This window comes from Leptodactylus fuscus, chromosome 1 (genome assembly GCF_031893055.1).
Source record: "Leptodactylus fuscus isolate aLepFus1 chromosome 1, aLepFus1.hap2, whole genome shotgun sequence".
Classification (NCBI taxonomy): domain Eukaryota; kingdom Metazoa; phylum Chordata; class Amphibia; order Anura; family Leptodactylidae; genus Leptodactylus; species Leptodactylus fuscus.
The window spans coordinates 184041554-184066888 of NC_134265.1; the positions used below are offsets into that span (position 1 = coordinate 184041554).

The following is a 25335-nucleotide window of genomic DNA, read 5'->3' on the forward strand; positions in this document are numbered from 1 at the left end:
CAGAGATGTGGGGACATGAATCTGGGGGCAGTGATGGGGGACATGAATCTGAGGGCAGAGATGGAGGGACATGAATCTGAGGGCAGAGATGGGGGGACATGAATCTGGGGCAGAGATGGGGGACATGAATCTGGGGGCAGAGATGGGGGGGACATGACTCTGGGGGCAGAGATGGAGGGACATGAATCTGGGGACAGAGATGTGGAGACATGAATCTGGGGGCAGAGATGGGGGACATGAATCTGAGGGCAGAGATGGGGGGACATGAATCTGAGGGCAGAGATGGGGGGACATGAATCTGGGGCAGAGATGGGGGACATGAATCTGGGGGCAGAGATGGGGGGGACATGACTCTGGGGGCAGAGATGGAGGGACATGAATCTGGGGGCAGAGATGTGGAGACATGAATCTGGGGGCAGAGATGGGGGACATGAATCTGAGAGCAGAGATGGGGGGACATGAATCTGAGGGCAGAGATGGGGGGACATGACTCTGGGAGCAGAGATGGAGGGGACATGAATCTGGGGGCAGAGATGGGGGGACATGAATCTGGGGGCAGAGATGGAAGGGGGACATGAAACTGGGGGGCAGATGAAGGGTGTATATGAAACTGGGGGAGAGATAGAGGAGGGACATATAATTTACGGGTGACTGTAGGAGGATTATACTGTGTGCGGGGACATGAAAAATTTACAAGTGGGCGGTGTCAACACAAAAGTGGGCGGGGCTAAATTCGCGCGCCACACATTTTGTCCCTCTTTCGGTTCTTCAAAAGTTGGGAGGTATGCTAATGGTACTGCAAAATACAACAACCAAATAAAGGGGCCCTCCACGGATCAGCTGGTTGAAACAGCGTCAAGCTTTCTGAGCATTGATACCACTTTACAGTCTATGTGACATTATATTCATTGGTCACAAGGCCTGATCACAGCTCCGTCAAGTTAAAGGGCTCAAGCTTGCAATGCAATCTATTCAAACAGTTGATAGGTCAGGTGGACCAGGTTTGAGGTCATCAATTATTTAGTCTGAAAAAACCTCTTTATTATTAAAAACTAAAAAAAAAAGAATTTTATAAATATAAACCAACAACTTACTATCAAAATGTCTCTAGCTGTTACAGCACCTGCAAAATCAAACAGAATATAATTCAGTTCAGTAGTTACTATTAATACTGGACTAATTGCCTTTTATTAGATAGTATAGAATTATACCAAATTATTATTAACATTATATGTGCTGCCATGTCTAACCTCTACTGACTTCTTTACTGCATAAGAATGCAAAGAATATGGAAATTCTCGCCATAAAATACCACAGCAGCATATTAATCCTTTTAACAATCACATGATGGTAATATGAAGAAGGTCACAAGTCTTGGATGGTCACATGTCTTGCATGCCATTTGCTTCCATTTAGAATTAAATACATTTTTTTCATTTTTTTCTAATTATAGTTGAAAGAAACTTTGAGATTAGCAAAAAAAAGCTTTGATCTGTAAAGCTTTCATTTGGGTCAGCATGCATGAATACAGACATACTGTTTTTTTTAAACAGTAACAGACACCATGTACTGTGTATACTTTTTACTGTGAACTCCTTAGCACCCCCTTGTGGCATCTATAGGCTGCAGAAATGTATATCTGTTTATACGGGTCATTTCGAGGTCTTTATCAAGTAAAGGAGATACATTAAGAAATTCATTGGCATGGAATCTTGGAGTTTAAAGGAGTTGCCCACTTACAGACCAATATTGAAGAAAAATGTTATTATTTCTATAATAAAAAGTTGTACAATTTTCCAATATACTTTCTGTCGTAATGGTTTTCCAGTTGTCGTTCATTCTGCTTACCTCTAGTGGATGAAATTCTGACCAAGGTCATGTGATTTACAGTCCATGGTCATGTGATGGATACACACCTGGTGGTGCACCTGGGTGTCCACCACATGACCATGGACCGTAAATCACATGACCATGGTCAGAATTTTATCCTCTAGAAGTAACAGAATGAATGACAGCAAGTTGAGATCTAGAAAACCGTGAGGAATTGATACAGAAAGTATATTGGAAAATTGGACAACTTTTTCTAATATAACAAATAACAATGGCCTCTCAATATTGGTCTGAAAGTTAATGTATCAGAGGTATACTTATGTGAATAACTCAATTTACTAGGTAATTTTCCAGATCACCATAAAGAGTCTCTAGTTTGTCCTTGTTTCTGAAGTGTTCCAACCTTTGCTACTTCTGACACAATTTTCCAGCCATTTATACTTTGATAGTTGCAAATACAGCATTAAAGGAGTTGTGTGATTCTTTGAAAAAAGTGGCATAAGGGTAGGACATGGTCTAAACATAAAATCTTATAAATATGCTCCATTATAGGGCCAATAACCTTGATGAAATCCCCATTGAAGCCAGTCACATGCTGTTTGTGCCTACATCACCACTGAGGCCAGTGACTGACTGTGTACGCAATGTGATGAGAAATAAGATATCATCACTTCCTTTCTGGCACAGACAAGAAATCTCAGGGAACAAGCTGCCGCTACTGGAACGGCATACATTTATAGTTTCAGGTGTATTTAGGGTTATATTTTACCAGTCTTTATGCTGTTTGTAAAGGATGACCCTATTAAGCTTATTCTTGGCAAACTTGTGGCTGAAAGGAGTGGTAATCTGATCACTTTAGGGTTTACCCCATTATATTTATTAGTCACATTCAGGTATTTTTCATATTGAAATAATTTCATGCAAATGTAAAAATATTACCGTTTCCGTAATACAACAATGGTGTGAAGAAAATATGTTTTATTTTAAGACAGGTAGGTATTAGGGTACTTACCGTGACAATGAGTAAGACATAAATAATATAAAGCATGCAAAAGCAATGGATCCTAATAAGACCACAGTCATGTGATGGCGACTGCCTGATAGCTCTGAAAGAAAAAGGCAATACACAATGGTCTTTAGTAGAAGCAAAGCCACTGAATACACTGAAACTAATAGCAACAAATGCTTGTATAATTTTTAGGACTTATAGCAAGTAATGTTCAGCTACCATATCTTAGGATATACAAACAAACATGGCAGACACCATATCTTAGGAAAAAAGAACAGATGACAGAGTGCAGGGTTTGTGGCTGCGGCCTGTATGGCAGTGGTTGACAGGCTGTGACTTTGCAGCTGTTTTATAAGTACAATTCCCATCATGTTCCTACACTTTGCAACACTCAGAGCATGTTAATAAATATAAGGGTAAGTTCACATGGAGTTTTTTGGTCACAGTTTTCAGGCCGTATTCGTCTCAAAATCCTGACCAAAAAGACGGCTCCCATTGAAATCAAAGAAGCGAGGTGCTCATTCTTCAAGCCGTTTTGCCTCACGATTCGGCCTGAAGACACTTCCTCCTCCCGACTAGGCCCATTCAATGGGCCTAATCCAGAGCGGAGTGCACGGCTGGATGCCGATGCAGTGCACCGGCATTCAGTCGCGGCTACCTGGTTTTTGGACCAAAAAACCCTGTCTGAACTTACCCTTAGGGGGCGTTCACACTAGCGCCACTGTCTGCCCACTGTGATTCCACTGAAATTCCAGGAAAAACAGCTTGGGGACAGCTTACAGGTGGTCAATTTAAAAACCCATTCATTTCAATAGGTTTTTAAAGCAAACCGCTGAGGTCCATATGCAGCCTCTCCACCGTGAAACCGCTTTTTTTTTGCATAGATTCGAAGTCCTGCATGTCCGACTTTGTGTCCAAGCAAAGAACTGGTTTCACAGCGGAGAGGCTGCATATGGACACCTGCAGATTGCTTTAAAAACTCATTTAAATGAATGGGTTTTTAAACTAACTGCTATCAACCCGTCCCCATGCTGCTTTTCCAGGAATTTTGGCGGAATCACGGCGGGCGAACAGCGGCGCAAGTGTGAACTCCAACTAAGTTAACAACAGCTGGCGACCCATAGGTCAGAGACCACAGGCCAATAGCAACAGTCTTTTCTGATCAATACAATGGATTGAATTATTCAAGTCATATATCTGGTAGAGAGTGGCAAGTAGTCAATTTTGTTTTAACCCTTACAGATTCGTTATGAGTTAGGCTGGGTTCACACTAGCATAGGTGTTCGACAGCTAGTGTCCGTAGCTAATTTCCGCAGAAGATTTTAGCATCGGACACTAGCTGTGTCTGTTTACAATTTCCATTATTTTAAATGGGTTATTATGTTGTGTCCTTTAGTGTCCATGTGTGTCCTTAAAGAGGACCTTTCATCATATTGGGCACAGGCAGTTCTATATACTGCTGGAAAGCCAACAGTGCGCTGAATTCAGCGCACTATCGGCTTTCCCAATCTGTGCCCCGGATAAAGCGCTATCAGTCCCGCTACCGCAGCGCTTTACAGTCAGAAGGGCATTCCTGACAGTCAGGTACATCCTTCTCCACAGCAGCGCCTATCACGCTGTGCTGTGTGAGCGGGGAGGAACGGCCCCCTCCCCTCCTGATAAGGGGCATTCCTCCCCGCTCACACTGTACAGCGCGATAGGTGCTGCTGTGGAGAAGGACGTACCTGACAGACTGTCAGGAACGCCCTTCTGACTGTAAAGAGCTACGGTGCCGGCACTGATAGCTCTTTACCCAGGGCACAGATCGGGAAAGCCGATAGTGCGCTGAATTCAGTGCACTGTCGGCTTTCCAGCAGTATATAGAACTGCCTGTGCCCAATCTGATGAAAGATCCTCTTTAAGTGTCTGTTTACAATGTCCGATTTTTCAAGTGGACAGCAAAATCCTACATGTAAAATCAATAAATACATACATACAAGGATGTTAATTCTTTCCATGTTAAAGGTTGCATGCTTATACACTTTGATACCGTCCAATCATTGCTGACAGGATCAGGCTGTGTAGTCTCATACCCCAATAAAAGGAGGAATCATGATATCCATTAAATTTTATTTATTTATTTTTTTGTTGAAGATTTTGTTGAGTTTTTTTTTAGCTAAAGCCAAGAGTGGATTTAACAGAAGGTAGAAGTATAAGAGCTCCCTATATATTTCCTATTCCTTTTCAAGGCACTCTTGACTTTGACTCAAAAAACACAGCAAAGGGGCTGTTCACACGGAGTAAACACAAGCTTATTATGGCAAAATACACATGTAAAAAATGGCATTGAAGTCAATGAGAGTCTGATTTTTACAGGTGTATTTTTTACACGTGTATTTTGCAATAATAAGCTCGTGTTTACTCCGTGTGAATGGCCCCTTTAAAATCTGCAACAAATGCAGTCTTTCAGCAATGTGAGGCCTTACGCTAAATCTTTTCTTAAAGGGCTCTATAGTTATTGTACTATGGGGGTGTAAAGTAGACATTTTGGAAGAGTTGTTATAATCAGTAAGTTTTTTTCTTTATTGTGACTATTTCCGCAGTATGGCATATCTATACATTAAGCTAGTCTACAACACATAAGCAGCAGTGTGCCATTTTACTTATCAGCCCATTATCATATTCACTGCGTCTTGTACTAATAAACTCCATGGTAGAGCATGTAGCAGGGTTTGTTCTGTAACTGATTCTGAACTGAGGCACAGACAGTATTATTGCCATATTTTCTGCCATTATATTGGCAAGGATCCACTACTTATCATTACACTGAATGTCAGAAGTAGAATTAAAGTGGCAATAAAACTATCGTGGGAAATTGCTGCATAACTAGATTATAAAATGGCCACTCAGACTATGATATGCTATAAAGTGACTGAAGCATAAATCTTCTAGTCTATTGTGCCAGAATTGGTTATTTGATATGGGACAGAGATCCTGCTGCACTTGGACAGCAAAATCATATGTGCCAACTGATTTATTCATCTGAAGACTCATCCGAGAGTTTGATAATCTCGATAGAATCAACCGCCATTATCCACTTAACTTCCCAATGGAGACACTTGGGGGTAAAGCTGTAATTATATCTCTATTATCAGCATTCCCACTTCATTGGATGAATAATACATGTTGGTTGGATAGACTGTAAATCCTGTGGAGATGACTGTGGAGAAGAATCTCTGTTTACCTTCTCAATTATTAACATGGGTAAACATCCCTATTCATCATTTGCAATGCAAATAAAGATATCTTTAGGAGCATTTTCCTATGCAAATATCACACATCCAAAAATGAGACCTGTCCCGGGTCAGTCCTTGTGTGCTGACTGTTCTCTTCCATGGGAATATTAATTTATGAAATAATATGTTTAGCAATGTATCACAGATGTGGGCTGTGTTATTGTGCTGTGTGGATAATCAGGAAAACATGCAATGTGCGGCTGCTGTTGTCACCATACTTTCCAAATGATAGCCATCCATTCCACTGCATCTGCAACTTATTAATTCATAATTGATGAAAGTGAGAAGAAAGAAGAGCGCTAACCATCACATAGCCTGACAAATATACCCTATATTTTTTCACTAAAATACACTGTGGACACTAAAGGAGTTGCCAAATATTTTCCCAGTGATTGCTGTTTACTTGTCCTGCAATGATGACATCACGTACATCGATGTTACTTCTTCAGCCAATCACTGGTCTCATCCATCACATGCATAGCATGCTGGAATCGCAGCAAAGGCAAATGAATGGCTACATGCTTAATGCAATGCTGTCGGAGCAATTCTCAGGGCACATTATAATTCAGAATATATGGTGTATGTTCAAGATCAAAAGCAAACTATTTACTCACACCAAACACACTCTTTTTGTAAATATCAAGTGATTACTTATACACTGGTAGGGTGCACCAGTTATTTTTGTCAATTCCGTTTGTGTCACATTCTAACATGCTAGATTCACAGCTGAGGCTTCAGTAGCCATGTGCATGTATGGAGCAAGAAAGTATACAAGGACTAGTAGGGACTGGCATAAAGCAATGCAGCAACCCAGTAGAGAAATGCACGGAAGATGGGAGTAGATAGCCACAGTTGGGCTAGCAGTGGCTGTAGTCAACTACACCAACCCTCCAACACTCCTCTGTGTGGCCTACAGTGTGGATGATGGGAGGCCTCCCTGAGTCTGTGTATGTGCAATATAGAGGCCTTAGGAAACAATTTTAAATGGTTCAACATCTTAAGATTTACTGAAGTAAGATGGGTAAACCGCAAACACCAAATTTCCATAAAATGGAGGCTCCATCGAAGTTACCACTGGACTGGAGCTGATGCTTGGTGATGGCACCCTAGGATTAGTCAGTGTCTTTCTAGCTTAAACAGTCTCATCAAAAAGTGTGCTCTGCTCTTCCACAAAAATACAAAATTCCTGTGCGGTGTAGGTTCAAAAAGAGATGTAACTGTGAGGTCTGTTCAGAATTACCCTCACAGTCTCTGTACACACTTGTCCCAAAAAGTAAGCAGGGTAAGACTGACTGAGGCCATTCTAACCATGAGGAGAGAGGCAATTGATTCATTTCCTCTCCCTAACTAGAATAGCCTAAAGCTCCTTGCAGACGACCGTGTATTTCATGGATAGCACTCTGACTCATTGTTTTCTATGGGCCCATACACACTATCGTGTGCGGGACGGCAGTCTGGACCACCTCAGATAGGACAGGGCCTATTCCTGTTCTATTTTGCGGCCAGTGCTTCGGTGCTTTTTAATGAAAGGAGCCATGAAAGAACGGCTCGTGCATGGGCAGCACACAGGGACTTCCCTGTGTCCCCTCTGTGCAGCCTGTGCTTTTAATTCACAACAGGCCAATTGCATGTCTTAAAGTCTAGTATACACAGAAACTTTGCACAGATGTCAAATCTTAAGTCAGTGTTTCACAGGGAAACTACAGTAGCAGAGATGGAATGGCAGGGTGGTAAGGGGCTTATTTTTACCAAGCGTGATGAAGGAAGCCCACTTATATATGTATCATTACTGAATTATTTTATTCATATATCTATTATTAGTGAATATAGTGTTATGCATGTGTCAACAGTAAATTACATTGGTATGTGTGTTATAATTAAAGCCTGGTCAAGAGTGAGACACTTCCTCGGATACCGGGATCAGACTCCCTACCATTTTATGACCCTGTCTGGCAACACGCTCTTTCAAGTAATACAGACCAGATCAGGTTTATGGCTTAAAGAGCGCTTTTCACTACTTCCATCTACTCAAGTTCTTAGCATCTGTTAATAGGCACAGTTCTACCGATTCCAGCACAGTTGGAATTTTTTCAATCAATGCTGTTTATTTTGGTGCCAGATGTGCAAAGTAGGTTTTGTACTGTCAGAAGGGCAGTGTCAGGCAGGGGGCGTGATTCAGAGCTACAATCAGAGGTAGCCAGTGTAAGGGCTCAGAATCACACCCCTTGTCTACTCCTGTCTGACACCGCCCTCCTGACAGTGCAGAATCTAAATAGTCTAAATATCAGGCACCAAAACTAACAGCATTTATTACTCGGGAACATTCGAACTGTGCCAGAAACAGTGGCGCAGCAGCTATTACTTGATATAAAAAATTGATGGATTTCTTGTATGAGGTGAAAGGTTCTCTTTAAAGGAGCTCTATCAGCAAAATTCTGATGTATGAGCCCCACATATGCGTAAATAGCCTTTAAAAAGGCTATTCAGGCACCGCTAATGTTATTTTAAATCCACCCCCCACCCCCCATTTTAAAATAAAACCATAAAAACATATATGCAAATTATACAGTAGTTATCGTGCACGCTGGGCGGTGATGCATGGTTCAGCGTCATCTTCTGGCACGCCTTCCTCTTCTTTCAGCAACGCCCTCCAGTCCTGGCTCTTCCCCGGCTTCATCGCCCTCTTCTTCCGGCGGGATTTGTTCAAATCCGGCGAATGCGCAGTATCGCTTGCCTCAAGGACGCGAGCATACTGCCATTGAGAAAAGCGTGCGCAGTAGTGATCTGGAGGGAGCGCTACTGTGCACGCGCCGGATTTGAACCAATCTTGGCAGAAGAAGAGGACGATGAAGCCGGGGAAGAGCCAGGACCGGAGGGCGTCACCGAAAGAAGAAGAAAGAAGAGGAAGGCGTGCCAGAAGATGACGTCGGACCATGCATCACCGCCCACAATAAGTATAATTTGCATATATGTTTTTATGGTTGTATTTTAAAACGGGGTAGGGGGGGTTAAAATAACATTAGTGGTGCTGGAATAGCCCTATTCACGCATATATAGGGCTCATACAGCATAATTTTACTGATAGATCCCCTTTAACAACTCCCTGTCACTGACAGGTTTACTAAGGGGCTAAGAGGGCGCAGTTGTGACCAGATTTAACCTCAGAGGCCAGCAGGGATTCAGCTGTCTTAGATGGAGATAGAAAAATGAATTAGCTCAACCTCCACTTAAGGGAGTGGGAGGAGGGGAGCACACTGACATGGGGGCGTAGCTAAGCACAAGCCAGGAGCTCCTCCTTACAAGAGACAGTGAATATATATATATATATATACACTCACCGGCCACTTTATTAGGTACACCATGCTAGTAACGGGTTGGACCCCCTTTTGCCTTCAGAACTGCCTCAATTCTTCGTGGCATAGATACAACAAGGTGCTGGAAGCATTCCTCAGAGATTTTGGTCCATATTGACATGATGGCATCACACAGTTGCCGCAGATTTGTCGGCTGCACATCCATGATGCGAGTCTCCCGTTCCACCACATCCCAAAGATGCTCTATTGGATTGAGATCTGGTGACTGTGGAGGCCATTGGAGTACAGTGAACTCATTGTCATGTTCAAGAAACCAGTCTGAGATGATTCCAGCTTTATGACATGGTGCATTATCCTGCTGAAAGTAGCCATCAGATGTTGGGTACATTGTGGTCATAAAGGGATGGACATGGTCAGCAACAATACTCAGGTAGGCTTTGGCGTTGCAACGATGCTCAGTTGGTACCAAGGGGCTCAAAGAGTGCCAAGAAAATATTCCCCACACCATGACACCACCACCACCAGCCTGAACCGTTGATACAAGGCAGGATGGATCCATGCTTTCATGTTGTTGACGCCAAATTCTGACCCTACCATCCGAATGTCGCAGCAGAAATCGAGACTCATCAGACCAGGCAACGTTTTTCCAATCTTCAATTGTCCAATTTCGATGAGCTTGTGCAAATTGTAGCCTCAGTTTCCTGTTCTTAGCTGAAAGGAGTGACACCCGGTGTGGTCTTCTGCTGCTGTAGCCCATTTGCCTCAAAGTTCGACGTACTGTGCGTTCAGAGATGCTCTTCTGGCTACCTTGGTTGTAACGGGTGGCTATTTGAGTCACTGTTGCCTTTCTATCAGCTCGAACCAGTCTGGCCATTCTCCTCTGACCTCTGGCATCAACAATGCATTTCCGCCCACAGAACTGCCGCTCACTGGATGTTTTTTCTTTTTCGGACCATTCTCTGTAAACCCTAGAGATGGTTGTGCGTGAAAATCCCAGTAGATCAGCAGTTTCTGAAATACTCAGACCAGCCCTTCTGGCACCAACAACCATGCCACGTTCAAAGGCACTCAAATCACCTTTCTTCCCCATACTGATGCTCGGTTTGAACTGCAGGAGATTGTCTTGACCATGTCTACATGCCTAAATGCACTGAGTTGCCGCCATGTGATTGGCTGATTAGAAATTAAGTGTTAACGAGCAGTTGGACAGGTGTACCTAATAAAGTGGCCGGTGAGTGTATATCTTAACCCTCGTTAAATTTAATGGCACTTTGTGTTTGCTCCATGAACCCATTACTCTTTTGAAGTATGTTTGCATCTGACTGTTAGACAGAAGCATGTACATGTAAGTGAGATTTCTGTTGGGCCTGGCAAGTCAGTAATGGTGGCAACATGTATTTGGGGTCTGTGGACTGTGTTGAGGTCGAAATTATACTCAGTTTGCAGTCTGATTGCAAGAAGGAGTGAGTAGAGTGAATTGACCCCTGACAGCTGCACCCATGCTGCATGCTAAGGACAGTCCATACGTGACACCAAGTTTCCTCCTCTTTGCCAAATTATTTAAAATTCTAAGAAAACTACTTTAAATTACTCTTTCATGGATTCTTATCCATAATCCTTTATGTGTGATGGGTCTGGGGTCATTTAAGGTTCATCTTTTAGAATAACTGTTTAATAATGGTAAATGCATAATAATGAAAGTCCAGTTCACCCCTATAGCTAGATGCACAAACTTCCAGGTACACTATTAGTCATCTAGGAATAAACAAAGACAATTCAGTGTCCAGTAAAAAGTCATGCTTCTTTTCTTATTGAACCTCATATTAAAATCCAGCCAAACATCATTAGTAGAGGACAACATTGCTAATATGGTCGCTATAAGGGTCACAAGCCATAAACCTGTTAGCAGAGTTGCTTTGTACTGCTCATATGTTGTTGGATTTTAATATGGAAATTAAATGAAGCATGATTTCTTTGTATATTTTCGATGTAACAATGTTGGATCATGAAATATTGCTCTACTAACAGGAGATTAACATTTTCCTGTTCCTCTCTTTCACTCCTGTAGCTGGGTTAGGAAGTGACTATAATTATGGGATATGTTTTTTCACATATTAAGCAAATTAATAAAAAAACAAAAAAAAAAACTCTGGAAGCAAGTACACATGTTCAGATTTTGAAACCAAAACCAGATGTGGACCATAAAGTGTAAAAACCTACAAAAGACAAATTGTAAAACTATTTTAAAAATCTATCATAGGTTTTGACTTCAAAAACTGCATCAACAAAACCTGAACATGTGACCTTACCCTCAGATTCTGTGTGAGATGATTTGATTCCCAGAGTGATGACTCAGCAGTTTGCACTCTTGATTTCAAGGGCTGGGGCCATGGGCTGAAACCTGAGCCAAAGCAACATCTGCATATACTTTGTATTTTTACACTCTGTTTGGTTGGATCTCTTTACATGTTCCAAAATCTTGCTGAACTGATTTCTTATCACATTGGTTCTACTGGTGCTATGCACTATTTATTGTTGATCTACAAAGAAGAAAAATTGAGTTTTCCAGTGTGGATTACACACTGATAGACAATACACATAACTCCCAACCATCCCAGATTAAGCAGGTATATCCCGGCATCAACTCATCACAAATCAGTTGAATACAGTGGTGAAGCAGGAGCTATCCTCAGACAGCTCCTGTTTCACCATTCTGCCCCTGTGTGCTCCGAACCTGGGAGCTGTAGGCGCAAGATGATGACATCACTCACATCACACCTGCAGCTCCCTAAAGACTCTGGAAGAGGAGACTGCAGATAGAGCAGTAGAGGAGCGAGGAGAGGTGAGTATCAGGGTTTATTTTACGTTAAGCTTTGGCAGATGAAGGGGGAAATTAAACTGGGTGGGCAGATGGAGGTGGCATTAAACTGGGGCAGATAGAGGGGGACATTAAACTTTGAGGGCAGATAGAGGGGGATCTTAAAGTATGGGGCAGATGGAGGGGGACATTAAACTTTGGAGGCAGATAGAGAGGGTATTAAACTGGGGGTAGATGAAGAGGAACAATAAACTAGGGACAGATGGAGGGGAACATTAATGTCAATGCAGAAGTGGGTGGAGCCACATTCTATCCTTTCAATGTTGGGAGGTATAAATACAATATACGTTGATAGAGTTTTAAAATTCCACACACATACAGAGGTATAAATTCCCTCAGAAATCAGGGTGCCTCAATGGACTTTGACAGGCTACCCTAAAAGGCTATGGCACCAGGTTGCAGAAATGCAGCGTTTTTCCCTCTGCGGAAACACAGCAGAAAAAATACTGCATTTTAAAGTACCTGCAAAGAGAATGATAGTATAGAGGGATGCAGTTGGAGACTTTCGTGTGAACGTACGGTCCCAACCCACAATATCTTATAAGAAGTGAACGTCACACTTGAGTTGTGCTGTGAAATGTTCTTTGATGATGCAAAGAGAATGAGGTTCTGGCTAATCCTATCAACACATTGCAGAAAAAAACTATATGTTTTTGAAAAACATAGAATGTCAACTTTACCTGTGGAAACACTTTTCCCTATAGATTTAATAAGGGGAAAGAAAAGCCATAGAAAAAAAGATGCAGCAAAAAAGCAACGAATAATGCTGCAGAAAAAATGTGCATTCTGCAACATGGGGCCTTAGCTTAAAGGTTTTTTTTTGTTTGTTTGTTTGTTTGTTTTTTTAACTTGGATAATAAAGGGAGTTCAGGCTGAGATTGGATCACAGGTGAGCTGGATGGACCCTCAGGATCAGTGGCGTAACTAGGAATGGCGGGGCCCCGTGGCGAACCTTTGACATGGCCCCCCCCCCGGCTGACGCCGAAAACCCCGCACGACCCCACCCCCCGCATTCCTACGCACACTATTACGCTCCATAGTGGCCCCTGCACACATTATTATACCCCATAGTGGCCCCTGCACACATTATTATACCCCATAGTGACTCCTGCACACAGTATTATACCCCATAGTGGCCCCTGCACACAGTATTATACCCCATAGTGGCCCCTGCACACAGTATTATACCCCATAGTGGCCCCTGCACACATTATTATACCCCATAGTGGCCCCTGCACACATTATTATATCCCATAGTGGCCCCTGCACACATTATTATATCCCATAGTGGCCCCTGCACTCATTATTATATCCCATAGTGGCCCCTGCACACAGTATTATACCCCATAGTGGCCCCTGAACACATTATTATACCCCATAGTGGCCCCTGCACACATTATTATATCCCATAGTGGCCCCTGCACACATTATTATACCCCATAGTGGCCCCTGCACACAGTATTATACCCCATAGTGGCCCCTGCACACAGTATTATGTCCCATAGTGGCCCCTGCACACATTATTATATCCTATAGTGGCCCCTGCACACATTATTATACCCCATAGTGGCCCCTGCACACAGTATTATACCCCATAGTGGCCCCTGCACACAGTATTATATCCCATAGTGGCCCCTGAACACATTATTATACCCCATAGTGGCCCCTGCACACATTATTATATCCCATAGTGGCCCCTGCACACATTATTATACCCCATAGTGGCCCCTGAACACATTATTATACCCCATAGTGGCCCCTGCACACATTATTATATCCCATAGTGGCCCCTGCACACATTATTATATCCTATAGTGGCCCCTGCACACATTATTATACCCCATAGTGGCCCCTGCACACAGTATTATACCCCATAGTGGCCCCTGCACACAGTATTATATCCCATAGTGGCCCCTGCACACATTATTATATTCCATAGTGGCCCCTGCACACATTATTATACCCCATAGTGGCCCCTGCACACATTATTATCCCCCATTGTGGCCCCTTCACCCACTATTATGCCCCGTTGTGGACACCCATTAACAATTATTATACTCTGGGGTCTTTTCAGACCCCAGAGTATAATAATCGGAGACCCAGGGGAAGAACAACATAAAAAAAAAAAACACTAACTTACCTGTCTCCCGACTCCCTGCTGGCGGCCATCTTCAATGACGTCAGGGACGTCATGTGACCGGGAGCCTGCGTCGCGATGCATAAGGACGCAGGCCCCGATCATGTGACGTCTGAGACGTCACACAAGTAGGCCGAAGCCTGCGCGGAGCCTGGAGAGGTAAGTAACACAGTTTTTTATGTTCAGTTACCTCTCCTGCACTTCCGATCATTATACTCGGGTGTCCGAAAAGACCCCCGAGTATAATAGTGCTTGTGGGGCCCGCAGTGTCACTTACCGATCCCGGCCCCTGCCAGGATCGGTAAGTATATAGGGCCCGTTAGCGGCTGGAGTAACTCCAGCCGGTAACGGCCTATTAAAAAAAAAAAAAAACACAGCGGTAGCGGCTGCCACCGGGCCCCCAATGTCCCGGGCCCTGTGGCAGCTGCTACTGCTGCTACCACGGTAGTTACGCCACTGCTCAGGATATTGTTCTTCATTACTTCATATAGATATGAAGTAACATCATCTCAACTAGGTTATGTGACAGTATAGTATACTGGGTTGATTTCTTAAGTATCTACCAGTTTATTTTTAGATAATATAGACACTCTGCATGGCTAAGATAACATTTAGTGTCAGGCCAACCAGTATCCTTTCTCCCTGAATTCCATCTTCTCAATCACACTGCAGGGGCCCCAATAATCAATGAACTTGCAGAGTCTTCCTGCTGCCTGGAGTCTGCTACTGTGTAAACACATATCCCTGGCTCACAGAGCTAAGGCCCGGTTCATATCTGCGTTTGGTATTCTGTTTGGGGAGTCTGCTTGGGGACCCCCCGAATGGAAACCTATACACATTAAAAAGCGGTTAGCTAAGAAACCACACGGACTCCATAGACCCCATAATGGGGTCCGTGTGGTTTCCAAAGGAATTATGTAGAGAGAAAAGTGCTGCTTGCATGTTGGCAACATTTTCAGAATTTGCAAATGAGTGATAAGTAATATTTCCATGTAGCTGTATAGATGACCGCAGAATTACTTTTACGGGAGGCCCTTCGCACCCTAATCCAACACAGAAGGAGTTTACAACTTCTTTGAAGTGTATCCAGCTGTCACACCAAGTTACAGAGCACATAAACAATAAACTTTTGATATGCAAGTCACTTATATAGATTTGGAGAAAAATAATTCTTAAGACTAATGGAAATAAGGTAAATGGTGCACTGTGGGGCAGGACTTCAGCTTTCGGCAGCACTGCTCTTGTTTTTTATACCCCTACTATCCTCAGTCTGTGTCACCCTGTGAAGTGAGAGTTGACTTAACCTATCCTACTTGAGCAGCAAGAGTAGTGTTCCCAAGGCTGAAGTGCACCAAGTGCCTAATTTGCATAAAACGTCAAAATATTTTTTTTTTCAAATCTACAAAAATGACATACATAATATTAACATACCTTTAAGGGGTGGTAGGGCTTGTTTGAGTATTGTAATTTCTTCACCGATTACACTGCATGCCATCTGTTTCAGTCGGGATAGGTCATCAATAAAAAGGCAGCCCCTTTAACCCTTTCCCTATATCTGCTATACTATTATGCTGAATGGTGGTTATTTAAATATGACAGGACTATGAGTGGCCGCCATAGTCGCAGGGTCTCTGCTGTATTACATTAATGCTCGCAATCACCGTTAATTTGTTGCAATAAATCCTCCAAACAAGCTACTCTATGCAGTAGCCCCTCATTCTGGCTATGAAAAGAGGTGCGTGAGTATAATATCCATTTGCCTGAATAGGATATGTGGATAGGGATTGTCTTCAGTGATGAACCCTGTTAATATCATGCACATTATAAGGTGTACTAAGTAGAGATGAGCGAACACTAAAATGTTCGAGGTTCGAAATTCGATTCGAACAGCCGCTCAATGTTCGTGTGTTCGAACGGGTTTCGAACCCCATTATAGTCTATGGGGAACAGATACTCGTTAAGGGGGAAACCCAAATCCGTGTCTGGAGGGTCACCAAGTCCACTATGACACTCCAGGAAATGATGCCAACACCTCTGGAATGACACTGGGACAGCAGGGGAAGCATGTCTGGGGGCATCTAAAACACCAAAGACCCTCTATTACCCCAACATCACTGCCTAACAACTACACACTTTCCACATTCAAAAAAACCTCTATCAAAGTGGGAAAATACCTGGAAACCTTCTTTACTCCCCAAATGGATGGACACAAACCCCAATTTAAGCTCAACAAACAGTAACAACCACCCCTTTAAATCACGTTCCCCATGACAACCACAAATGGAATAGGCAATGGGAATTCCAAAAGCCCTCACCCTTAACTGTCATTTTGAGTGTGTGTGTGTGTGTGTGTGTGTGATGTGGTAAGACCTTCCAAAATTCACTTTTCTAGCCCTTAACATGAGCCCTTCCAAACAAAGTTACAGGACCTTAAGCTGAGCTACCAGCAGAGATTGAGGCCCTTGGCATGAATAGAGCCTTGCACCAGCAGTGTTTTTGGCACTTAGGGTGAATTGAGCCTTGTACCAGCGTGTGTCCCTTAACATCAGGCGGGCCCTAAGTTCTGCGCTTTGCACAAAAGTTCCACATTAACTAGGCTGAATGGTACAAAGATTAGTAGGCCCGAGAACCAGGAACAGGTCTTGCAATGGCTGTCGGATAACGCTTAAAGCACATTGTCCACCAGCCAGTCAGCCTCTACCTCCTCTTACCCAACAGTCTTGTCCTCCTTCCACCCAAAATTCCCAATCTTCCCAGAATAATAACCCCAACTGTCCCTGCTCCCCAGAGCTGTTCTCCCTTCCTTTGACTGTACCGCAACCTGCCCCTCCATTTCGCGATTCCACGGACCTAACAGACGAGTATCTGTGTCCAGATGCTCAAACACTAGAGTCTCCTCCATCTCCGGTCGATTTGGTGGCGGATGACCAGCAACCCACCCTCATTGACGACGATGAGATGCAGTTGCTGTCAGGGCAGTCAGTTGACATGCGCATTGTGCAGGAGGAGGAGGCGAGACAGGAGTTGGAAGAGGAGGTGGTGGACGACGAGGACACCGACCCAACCTGGACAAGGCGGATGTCAAGCTGGGAAAGTAGTGTGGATGTTGAGGCAGGTGCAGCACCAAAAAGGGTAGCTAGAGGCAGAGGTCAACAGCTTCGCCGAAGCCAGGCCAGACCCGGAATGTCCGAAGATGTTCCCTTTTGTGCCCAGCCCAGAAAAACTCCCCCATCGAGGGCACGTTTCTCGAAGGTGTAGAGTTTTTTCAAGGAATGCGCCGAGGACAGATATAGTGTCGTCTACACAATTTGCCTCTCGAAATCGAGTAGGGGCCCTGAGAAGAGCAACCTGTCCACCACTTCAATGCACCGTCATTTGTAGAGATGAGCGAACAGTGTTCTATCGAACTCATGTTCGATCGGATATTAGGCTGTTCGGCATGTTTGAATCGAATCGAACACCGCGTGGTAAAGTGCGCCATTACTCGATTCCCCTCCCACCTTCCCTGGCGCCTTTTTTGCTCCAATAACAGCGCAGGGTAGGTGGGACAGGAACTACGACACCGGTGACGTTGAAAAAAGTAGGCAAAACCCATTGGCTGCCGAAAACATGTGACCTCTAATTTAAAAGATTGAATGATGAGGACACTGACCCGACCTGGACAGGGGGGATGTCAAGCGGGGAAAGTAGTGTGGATGTTGAGGCAGGTGCAGCACCAAAAAGGGTAGCTAGAGGCAGAGGCAGAGGTCAGCAGCTTAGGCGAAGCCAGGCCACACCCGGAATCTCCCAAGATGTTCCAGTTCGTACCCAGCCCCGAAAAACTCCCACCTCGAGGGCACGTTTCTCGAAGGTGTGGAGTTTTTTCAAGGAATGCGCCGAGGACAGATATAGTGTTGTCTGCACAATTTGCCTCTCGAAATTGATTAGGGGCTCTGAGAAGAGCAACCTGTCCACCACTTCAATGCGCCGTCATTTGGAATCCAAGAACTGGAATCAGTGGCAGGCAGCAACGGCAGGACAAAGGCCGCCTGCCGTTCACGCCACTGCCACTGCCTCTGCCACTGCCTCTGCCACTGCCACTGCTGACTGTGCTGGCGATGCACTCCAGAGGACGAGCCAGGACACCACTTCATCTGCCTCCGCCACTTTGTTGACTTCTCCCTCATCCTCCCCTGTTCCTGTCTTATCTCCTTCTCCTGCACCATCAAAGGCACCATCAGGCGCTTCTTTACAACAACCCACCATCTCTCAGACATTGGAGCGGCGGCAGAAATACACTGCTAACCACCCACACGCGCAAGCCTTGAACGCCAACATCGCTAAACTGCTGGCCCAGGAGATGTTGGCGTTCCGGCTTGTTGAAACTCCCGCCTTCCTGGACCTGATGGCAACTGCGGCACCTCGCTATGCCGTCCCTAGCCGTCACTACTTCTCCCGGTGTGCCGTCCCCGCCTTGCACCAGCACGTGTCACTCAACATCAGGCGGGCCCTTAGTTCCGCGCTTTGCACAAAGGTCCACTTGACCACCGACGCGTGGACAAGTGCATGCGGACAGGGACGCTACATTTCACTGACGGCACACTGGGTGAATGTAGTTGAGGCTGGGACTGCTTCCCAAACTGGCCCGGTGTACCTCGTCTCCCCGCCTAACATTCCTGGCAGGGACACGAGAAGAACACCCCCCTCCTCCTCCTCCTCTACCGCCTCCTCCTCCGCCACCGCCTCCTCCTCCGCCACCGCCTCCTCCTCCGCTGTTAGATTGACCCCAGCTACGAGTTGGAAACGTTGCAGCACTGGCGTTGGTAGACATCAGCAGGCTGTGCTGAAGCTGATCAGCTTGGGGGACAGACAGCACACTGCCTCCGAGGTGAGGGATACCCTCCTCGATGAGACGGCAATATGGTTTGAGCCGCTGCACCTGGGCCCAGGCATGGTCGTTTGTGATAACGGCCGGAACCTGGTAGCAGCTCTGGAGCTTGCCGGACTCCAACATGTTCCATGCCTGGCCCACGTCTTCAACCTAGTGGTGCAACGTTTCCTAAAGAGCTACCCCAATGTTCCAGAGCTACTGGTGAAAGTGCGGCGCATGTGCGCCCACTTTCGCAAGTCGACAGTAGCCGCTGCTAGCTTAAAATCTCTCCAGCAACGCCTGCATGTGCCACAACACCGGCTTTTGTGCGACGTCCCCACACGCTGGAACTCAACGTTTCAGATGTTGAATAGAGTGGTTGAGCAGCAGAGACCTTTGATGGAATACCAGCTACAAAACCCTAGGGTGCCACAAAGTCAGCTGCCTCAGTTTCACATCCATGAGTGGCCATGGATGAGAGACCTTTGTGACATCCTACGGGTCTTTGAGGAGTCCACAAGGAGGGTGAGCTCTGAGGATGCGATGGTGAGCCTTACAATCCCGCTCTTGTGTGTTCTGAGAGAATCCCTGATTGACATCAGGGATAACTCAGATCACACAGAGGAGTTAGGGATAGCATCCGATCCGTCACAGCTGGAGAGTAGGTCCACACATCTGTCCGCTTCACTGCGTTTAATGGAGGAGGAGGAGGAGGAGGAAGAAGAGTTGTCCGATGATGTGATGGTGATACAGGAGGCTTCCGGGCAACTTCGAATCGTCCCATTGTTGCAGCGCGGATGGGTAGACATGGAGGATGAGGAGGAAATGGAGATTTAACTTTCCGGTGGGGCCAGAGGAGTCATGCCAACTAACACTGTGGCAGACATGGCTGAGTTCATGTTGGGGTGCTTTACAACCGACAAGTGTATTGTCAAAATCATGGAGGACAACCAGTACTGGATCTTTGCTATCCTTGACCCCCGGTATAAAAACAACATCTCGTCTTTTATTCCGGTAGAGGGGAGGGCCAATCGCATCAATGCTTGCCACAGGCAATTGGTGCAGAATATGATGGAGATGTTTCCAGCATGTGACGTTGGCGGCAGGGAGGGCAGTTCCTCCAGTAGGCAACCAAGTTCTCACCGGTCCACACAAACGAGGGGCACACTGTCTAAGGTCTGGGACACCTTGATGGCACCCCCTCGCCAAAGTGCCGCCACGGAGGGTCCTAGTGTCACCAGGCGTGAGAAGTATAGGCGCATGTTGCGGGAATACCTTTCCGACCACAGCCCTGTCCTCTCCGACCCCTCTGCGCCCTACACGTATTGGGTGTCGAAGTTGGACCTGTGGCTTGAACTTGCCCTATATGCCTTGGAGGTGCTGTCCTGTCCTGCCGCCAGCGTCCTATTGTAAGGGGGGAGGAGGAAGGGAAAGACACGGCAGCCGACTGGCTACCGGGGCTCTTGCAGGAACTTTTAGGATACAGCGGTTCCACGGACAGGCACAACCACACCAGACACGAAGTAAGAAATATAAATTTTACTCTATACCCTTTTGGGGTGAACTCCAGGCTAACAGGCCTGATGAAATCAATAATTACAAGACACTCAGCCGAGGGCTGAGACCCCTGAGTGACACTGCACCGTGACCTAATATGTCAGAACTAGTGAACTATGCCTTTAACTAGCGGCTACATATATATAGCAGCTGCAATTTACCTATTAATACCAAGCTAACAAAACAATGTAAGTATGCAGAGGAAGATCACCTGCGGTGTCACACTGGGGTTAACAATATCACAGTTTACTATTTAACTTACCCACTCCCCAATATCCACATTTCAACACACTACCCCAACCCTGCAGGGAAGACTTCAGCAACCGGTTTTGTTTTATCAGAAGTTGGTGCTTAGCTGCACAAGTCTTAGTGAAACAAATAACTCCTCTTATGACATACTTCTGGTACTATAATCCAGGATATAGTGTCTCTTTTGAATAGCAGGACAACACGTGCTGTATCTCCGTTTGGATAGAACTCGCTTTAAAGCAAAATGGCCGGAACCAGTCTATGCTAGGTTTTTGGCGCCAAAAAAAAAAAAACTATTTACTGCGTGTATACACTATTCACCCTTATGAAAGGTGAATCGGAGCTCCGCTTACCCGGGTTAGCAAGGGGGCGAACAGTCAGATGGACTTTCCGAAGGAAACAGGAATTTCTTTGCCTCCAGGCAACTGGAACACGGTGTCACAAGGGCTGGTCCTTCTTGTCATCCGCTCCGCGGCGTCTGCACAGCAATCGTCTCCAACTCTCCTGACATGGGAACCAGCAACAGGTTCGGGCTTCTCCAGAGCTGGCCCTGGCCTGAAACAAGCGTTGCAGGGCAGCGGATGGCAATGGATTGTCCCTCAGATCTCTCACTGCTCACAGCCAGCTTCTTCTCCCCCACTACAGCAGTCCACTTCCTGAACTCGTCACTTCCTGGTTTTTCCTTTACCTAACACAGCGGCATCTTGTGGTCAAAAAGAATTACTACAATAGAATTTTTCATTACAGAAACATCTCCTTTTACCACTGCTATTATCACATCACACACTTGTCAGTGAGAAGTGTTCTGAGACTGTATAGCATTAGTCACCCCGTGACACACCACCCCACTAGAGGTCGGCGTCCTCGACAGACCTCCCCAGACAAACTCATCCTGGGCGTATCGCTGTGGGGGAACCCCAGCATTAGACCTTGGCGTTCTGCGTAAAGTCGGGGCATCAGTCACTTCATTCCCACAGGTCGGCTCAGGTTCCTGTACAGGAGCAGCCATTAGTGTCGTCCCCTCCCGTGGAGGTAAGATCACCACGGCTGGAACCGTTTCAGACATGGGAACTGGTACATCCCACCACTCATCGGGATCAATCTGTGCAGCAGGTGTGAAGGTTGGGGCTGTCGGATTCAACCGATGCACCTCAGTCTCCGTTGTGGGAGTCTCTGAATTACAAGGTCTGAGCATATTACGGTGAAGAGTCCGGGTAACTCCTTCACCCCTTTCAGGCTCTAACTCATACACCGGTCCGTCAGGGATGACCCTTCGTTTTACTCGATATGGCATTGCCTCCCACCGATCATCCAACTTTCCCGAGGGTCTCTTGGCCCTTACTAACACCCTGTCCCCAGGTTGGAAGGGTTCATGTTGAACCGGGGTCTTGTCTGGGTGACTGGACAGTCGGGTTTTGTCAATCACCAATCGGTGTATGGTCTGCAGTTTTCGACGGTGTAGTTCTACCCAGTCATCGGGCGAGCGAGCGCCCTCTCTCTCAGGATTTGTCAAGTTCAATTCTTCAATCTCCCGTCCGGGATGCCCAAACAGCATCAGGTATGGCGTGTAGCCGGTGGTACTATGGACCCGATTATTATAGGCCCAGAGCAACTCAGCTAAGCTCTCTGGCCACCGAGCTTTTTGATCTTTCTCCAACGTTCGCAACATCTGAAGGAGGGTGCGATTGAATCGCTCACAGGCCCCATTCCCCTCTGGGTGATAAGGAGTCGTCCGGGATCTGTGGATACCATACACCCGATACAACTCCGACATGAGCCGCCCCTGAAAACATGCCCCCTGATCTGAGTGAATACGAGTGGGGCACCCATACACTTGGATGAAGTGCTTACACACAGCCCTGGCGGCAGATTCGGCAGTCTGATTTTTCGTAGCTACTGCTACTGCAAACTTGGTAAAGTGATCGGTCATTACCAAACAGTACTGATGTCCGCTGTTGGAGTGTCCTATCAGGACATAATCAATCATCAGCACCTCCAACGGCGCAGTGGTCCTAATCGTCTGAGTGGGGGCCCTTTGTTCTGGGGGTTTAGCGAGCTCACAGGCCCTGCAGGCTTGGCACACGTCCTGCACTGTCTGCTCAAGACCAGGACAATAGACAAATCGCTGGAGCCACTTGAACGTTTTATCAGGACCAAAGTGGGCCCCTCTCACATGAGCCTCACGGGCAACTTCCCTGGCACTGGTACTTGGTATTACTAGTTGCCATCTCACCTCCAACTCAGTCTCTAAATATACTTTACGGTACAGTAACCCATTCTCACACTTCAGTCTATCCCACTGTTGCATTACTCTTGCCCCCATAGGTGGCAAGCGTTTGCGCTCCATCGGGGTAGGCCACTCCTTTGCCATCACCCACTGCTTGATCTTTCTTAGGGTCACGTCATCATTCTGAGCATATACCCAATCTCCATGGGTTTTCCCAAGCAACACTGGTCGGTCTGTCACCACCCCACTTGTCCGTGCCAGTATCACAAACAAGGGTATTCTACCCAAGTGGGGAACCTCTGAGTCTTCCAACTCTCCATCCTTATCTCGTCCGGAGTCATCCGGCGTCACTCGAGACAGGGCATCCGCATTTGCATTTTCTCTACCGGATCGGTACTTGATCTTATACTTGTACCTGGACAACCTGGCCATCCATCGCTGCTCCAAAGCACCCAACTTTGCATTGTCTAGGTGCGCCAAGGGATTGTTGTCGGTCATAACAGTCACTTCCGCTCCTGTCAAGTATTCTGAGAATTTCTCCGTCATGGCCCACACTAGGGCCAGTAGTTCCAGCTTGAATGAACTATAGTTGTCAAAGTTCCTCTCTGTCTCCCTCAGGGACCGGCTTCCATAGGCTATGACCCTCTCACGGCCATCTTGTTCTTGGGCGAGCACCGCACCTAGGCCATGGAGACTCCCATCTGTGTATAACATGAAGGGCTTGTCAAACTGCGCATAGGCGAGTATTGGTGCACTCGTCAGGGCTTCCTTCAACTCCTCGAACGCCTGTTGTTGTTTCTCTCCCCATGGAATGGGCTGGTTCTTTGGCCCCCGGGAGGTCCCCCTCAGCAATTCGTTCAGCGGTCCTGCCTTCTTTGAAAAATTTCTTATGAAGCGCCGGTAATATCCAGCTAGGCCCAAGAATGCGCGAAGTTCCCTGAGGGTTCTTGGGACAGGCCAGCGTTGTACCGCTTCCACCTTGCTGCTTGCCGGTTGCACCCCCTCAGCAGAGACAATATGCCCCAGGTACTCAATCTGTGTCTGGAACAGCCGGCACTTCTTGGGCTTGACCTTGAGCCCATGCTCCATCAGGCGCTTCAGGACTTGTCTCAGCCTCTGAAGATGTTGTTCGAAGGACGATCCGAAGACCACAATATCGTCCAGATAGATGAGCACTGACTCAAAGTTTAGGTCACCAAGACAATACTCCATGAGTCTTTGGAACGTGCCGGGGGCATTGGACAATCCAAAGGGCATCCTTCTGAACTCATACAAGCCCATCGGCAAGATGAACGCTGTTTTCTGTCTGTCTTCTGCTGCCATTGGCACTTGCCAGTATCCGCTCGCCAGGTCTAGGGATGAGAAGTATTTCGCCTTTCCCAATGCGGATAAGGATTCCTCGATCCGCGGCAAGGGATAAGAGTCTCTCACTGTCTTTGCGTTCAGCTTCCGGTAGTCGACACAGAAGCGTAAGGTGCCGTCTTTTTTTCGGACCAGCACCACCGGGGCAGCCCACGGACTCTGACTTGGTTGTACCACGCCATTATCCAACATTTGATGTAACATCTCCTTCACTTCTTGGTACATGTTTGGTGGGATCTGTCGATACCTTTCACGGATTGGGGCCGTGTTCCCGGTCGGTATTCGGTGCTCGATAGCAGACGTACAGCCAAAGTCTTCGTCATGCCTAGAAAATGCAGCTTGGAACTCCCATAGGGTCTCTTCCACTAGCCGTACTTGGTCTGGACTCAAAGAGGGACGGTTTATTCCCATCATTTCCAGGATCTTCCTCCCATTCCACTCGGGCGTGGGTTTTTCAGGTTGATCCATCTGTACCGCCAAGGTCCAAACGTCCCCTCTCTCTTCCCTAAGAGTAAAGGGTCTTCTCCGGGCTGTCTCACCCTGGTGTAGGAAGACTCTGGCGACCTTGACTCTCCTTGGTAGGGTCACTTCATGATCCTGTAGATTCACGCACCGCACCGGCACTCGCCCGTTTCGGACTGTGGCCAC

The 25335-nt window shown here is 46.2% G+C and overlaps 1 protein-coding gene across 1 annotated transcript in view; it reads right to left on the minus strand.

Moving 5' to 3' along the window:
• Window positions 1–1094: 1094 nt before the first annotated feature.
• SUSD1 (sushi domain containing 1) overlaps window positions 1095–25335 on the minus strand; it is a 137164-nt gene continuing 112923 nt past the window's right edge. Inside the window, exons 23-24 of the mRNA XM_075280418.1 lie at window positions 2843–2936; window positions 1095–1123 (exon numbers count right to left, since the gene is read on the minus strand). Of these exons, the coding sequence (XP_075136519.1) occupies window positions 1108–1123; window positions 2843–2936 (110 nt within the window). The 3' untranslated portion in view covers window positions 1095–1107. The remainder of the gene's footprint in view (window positions 1124–2842; window positions 2937–25335) is intronic.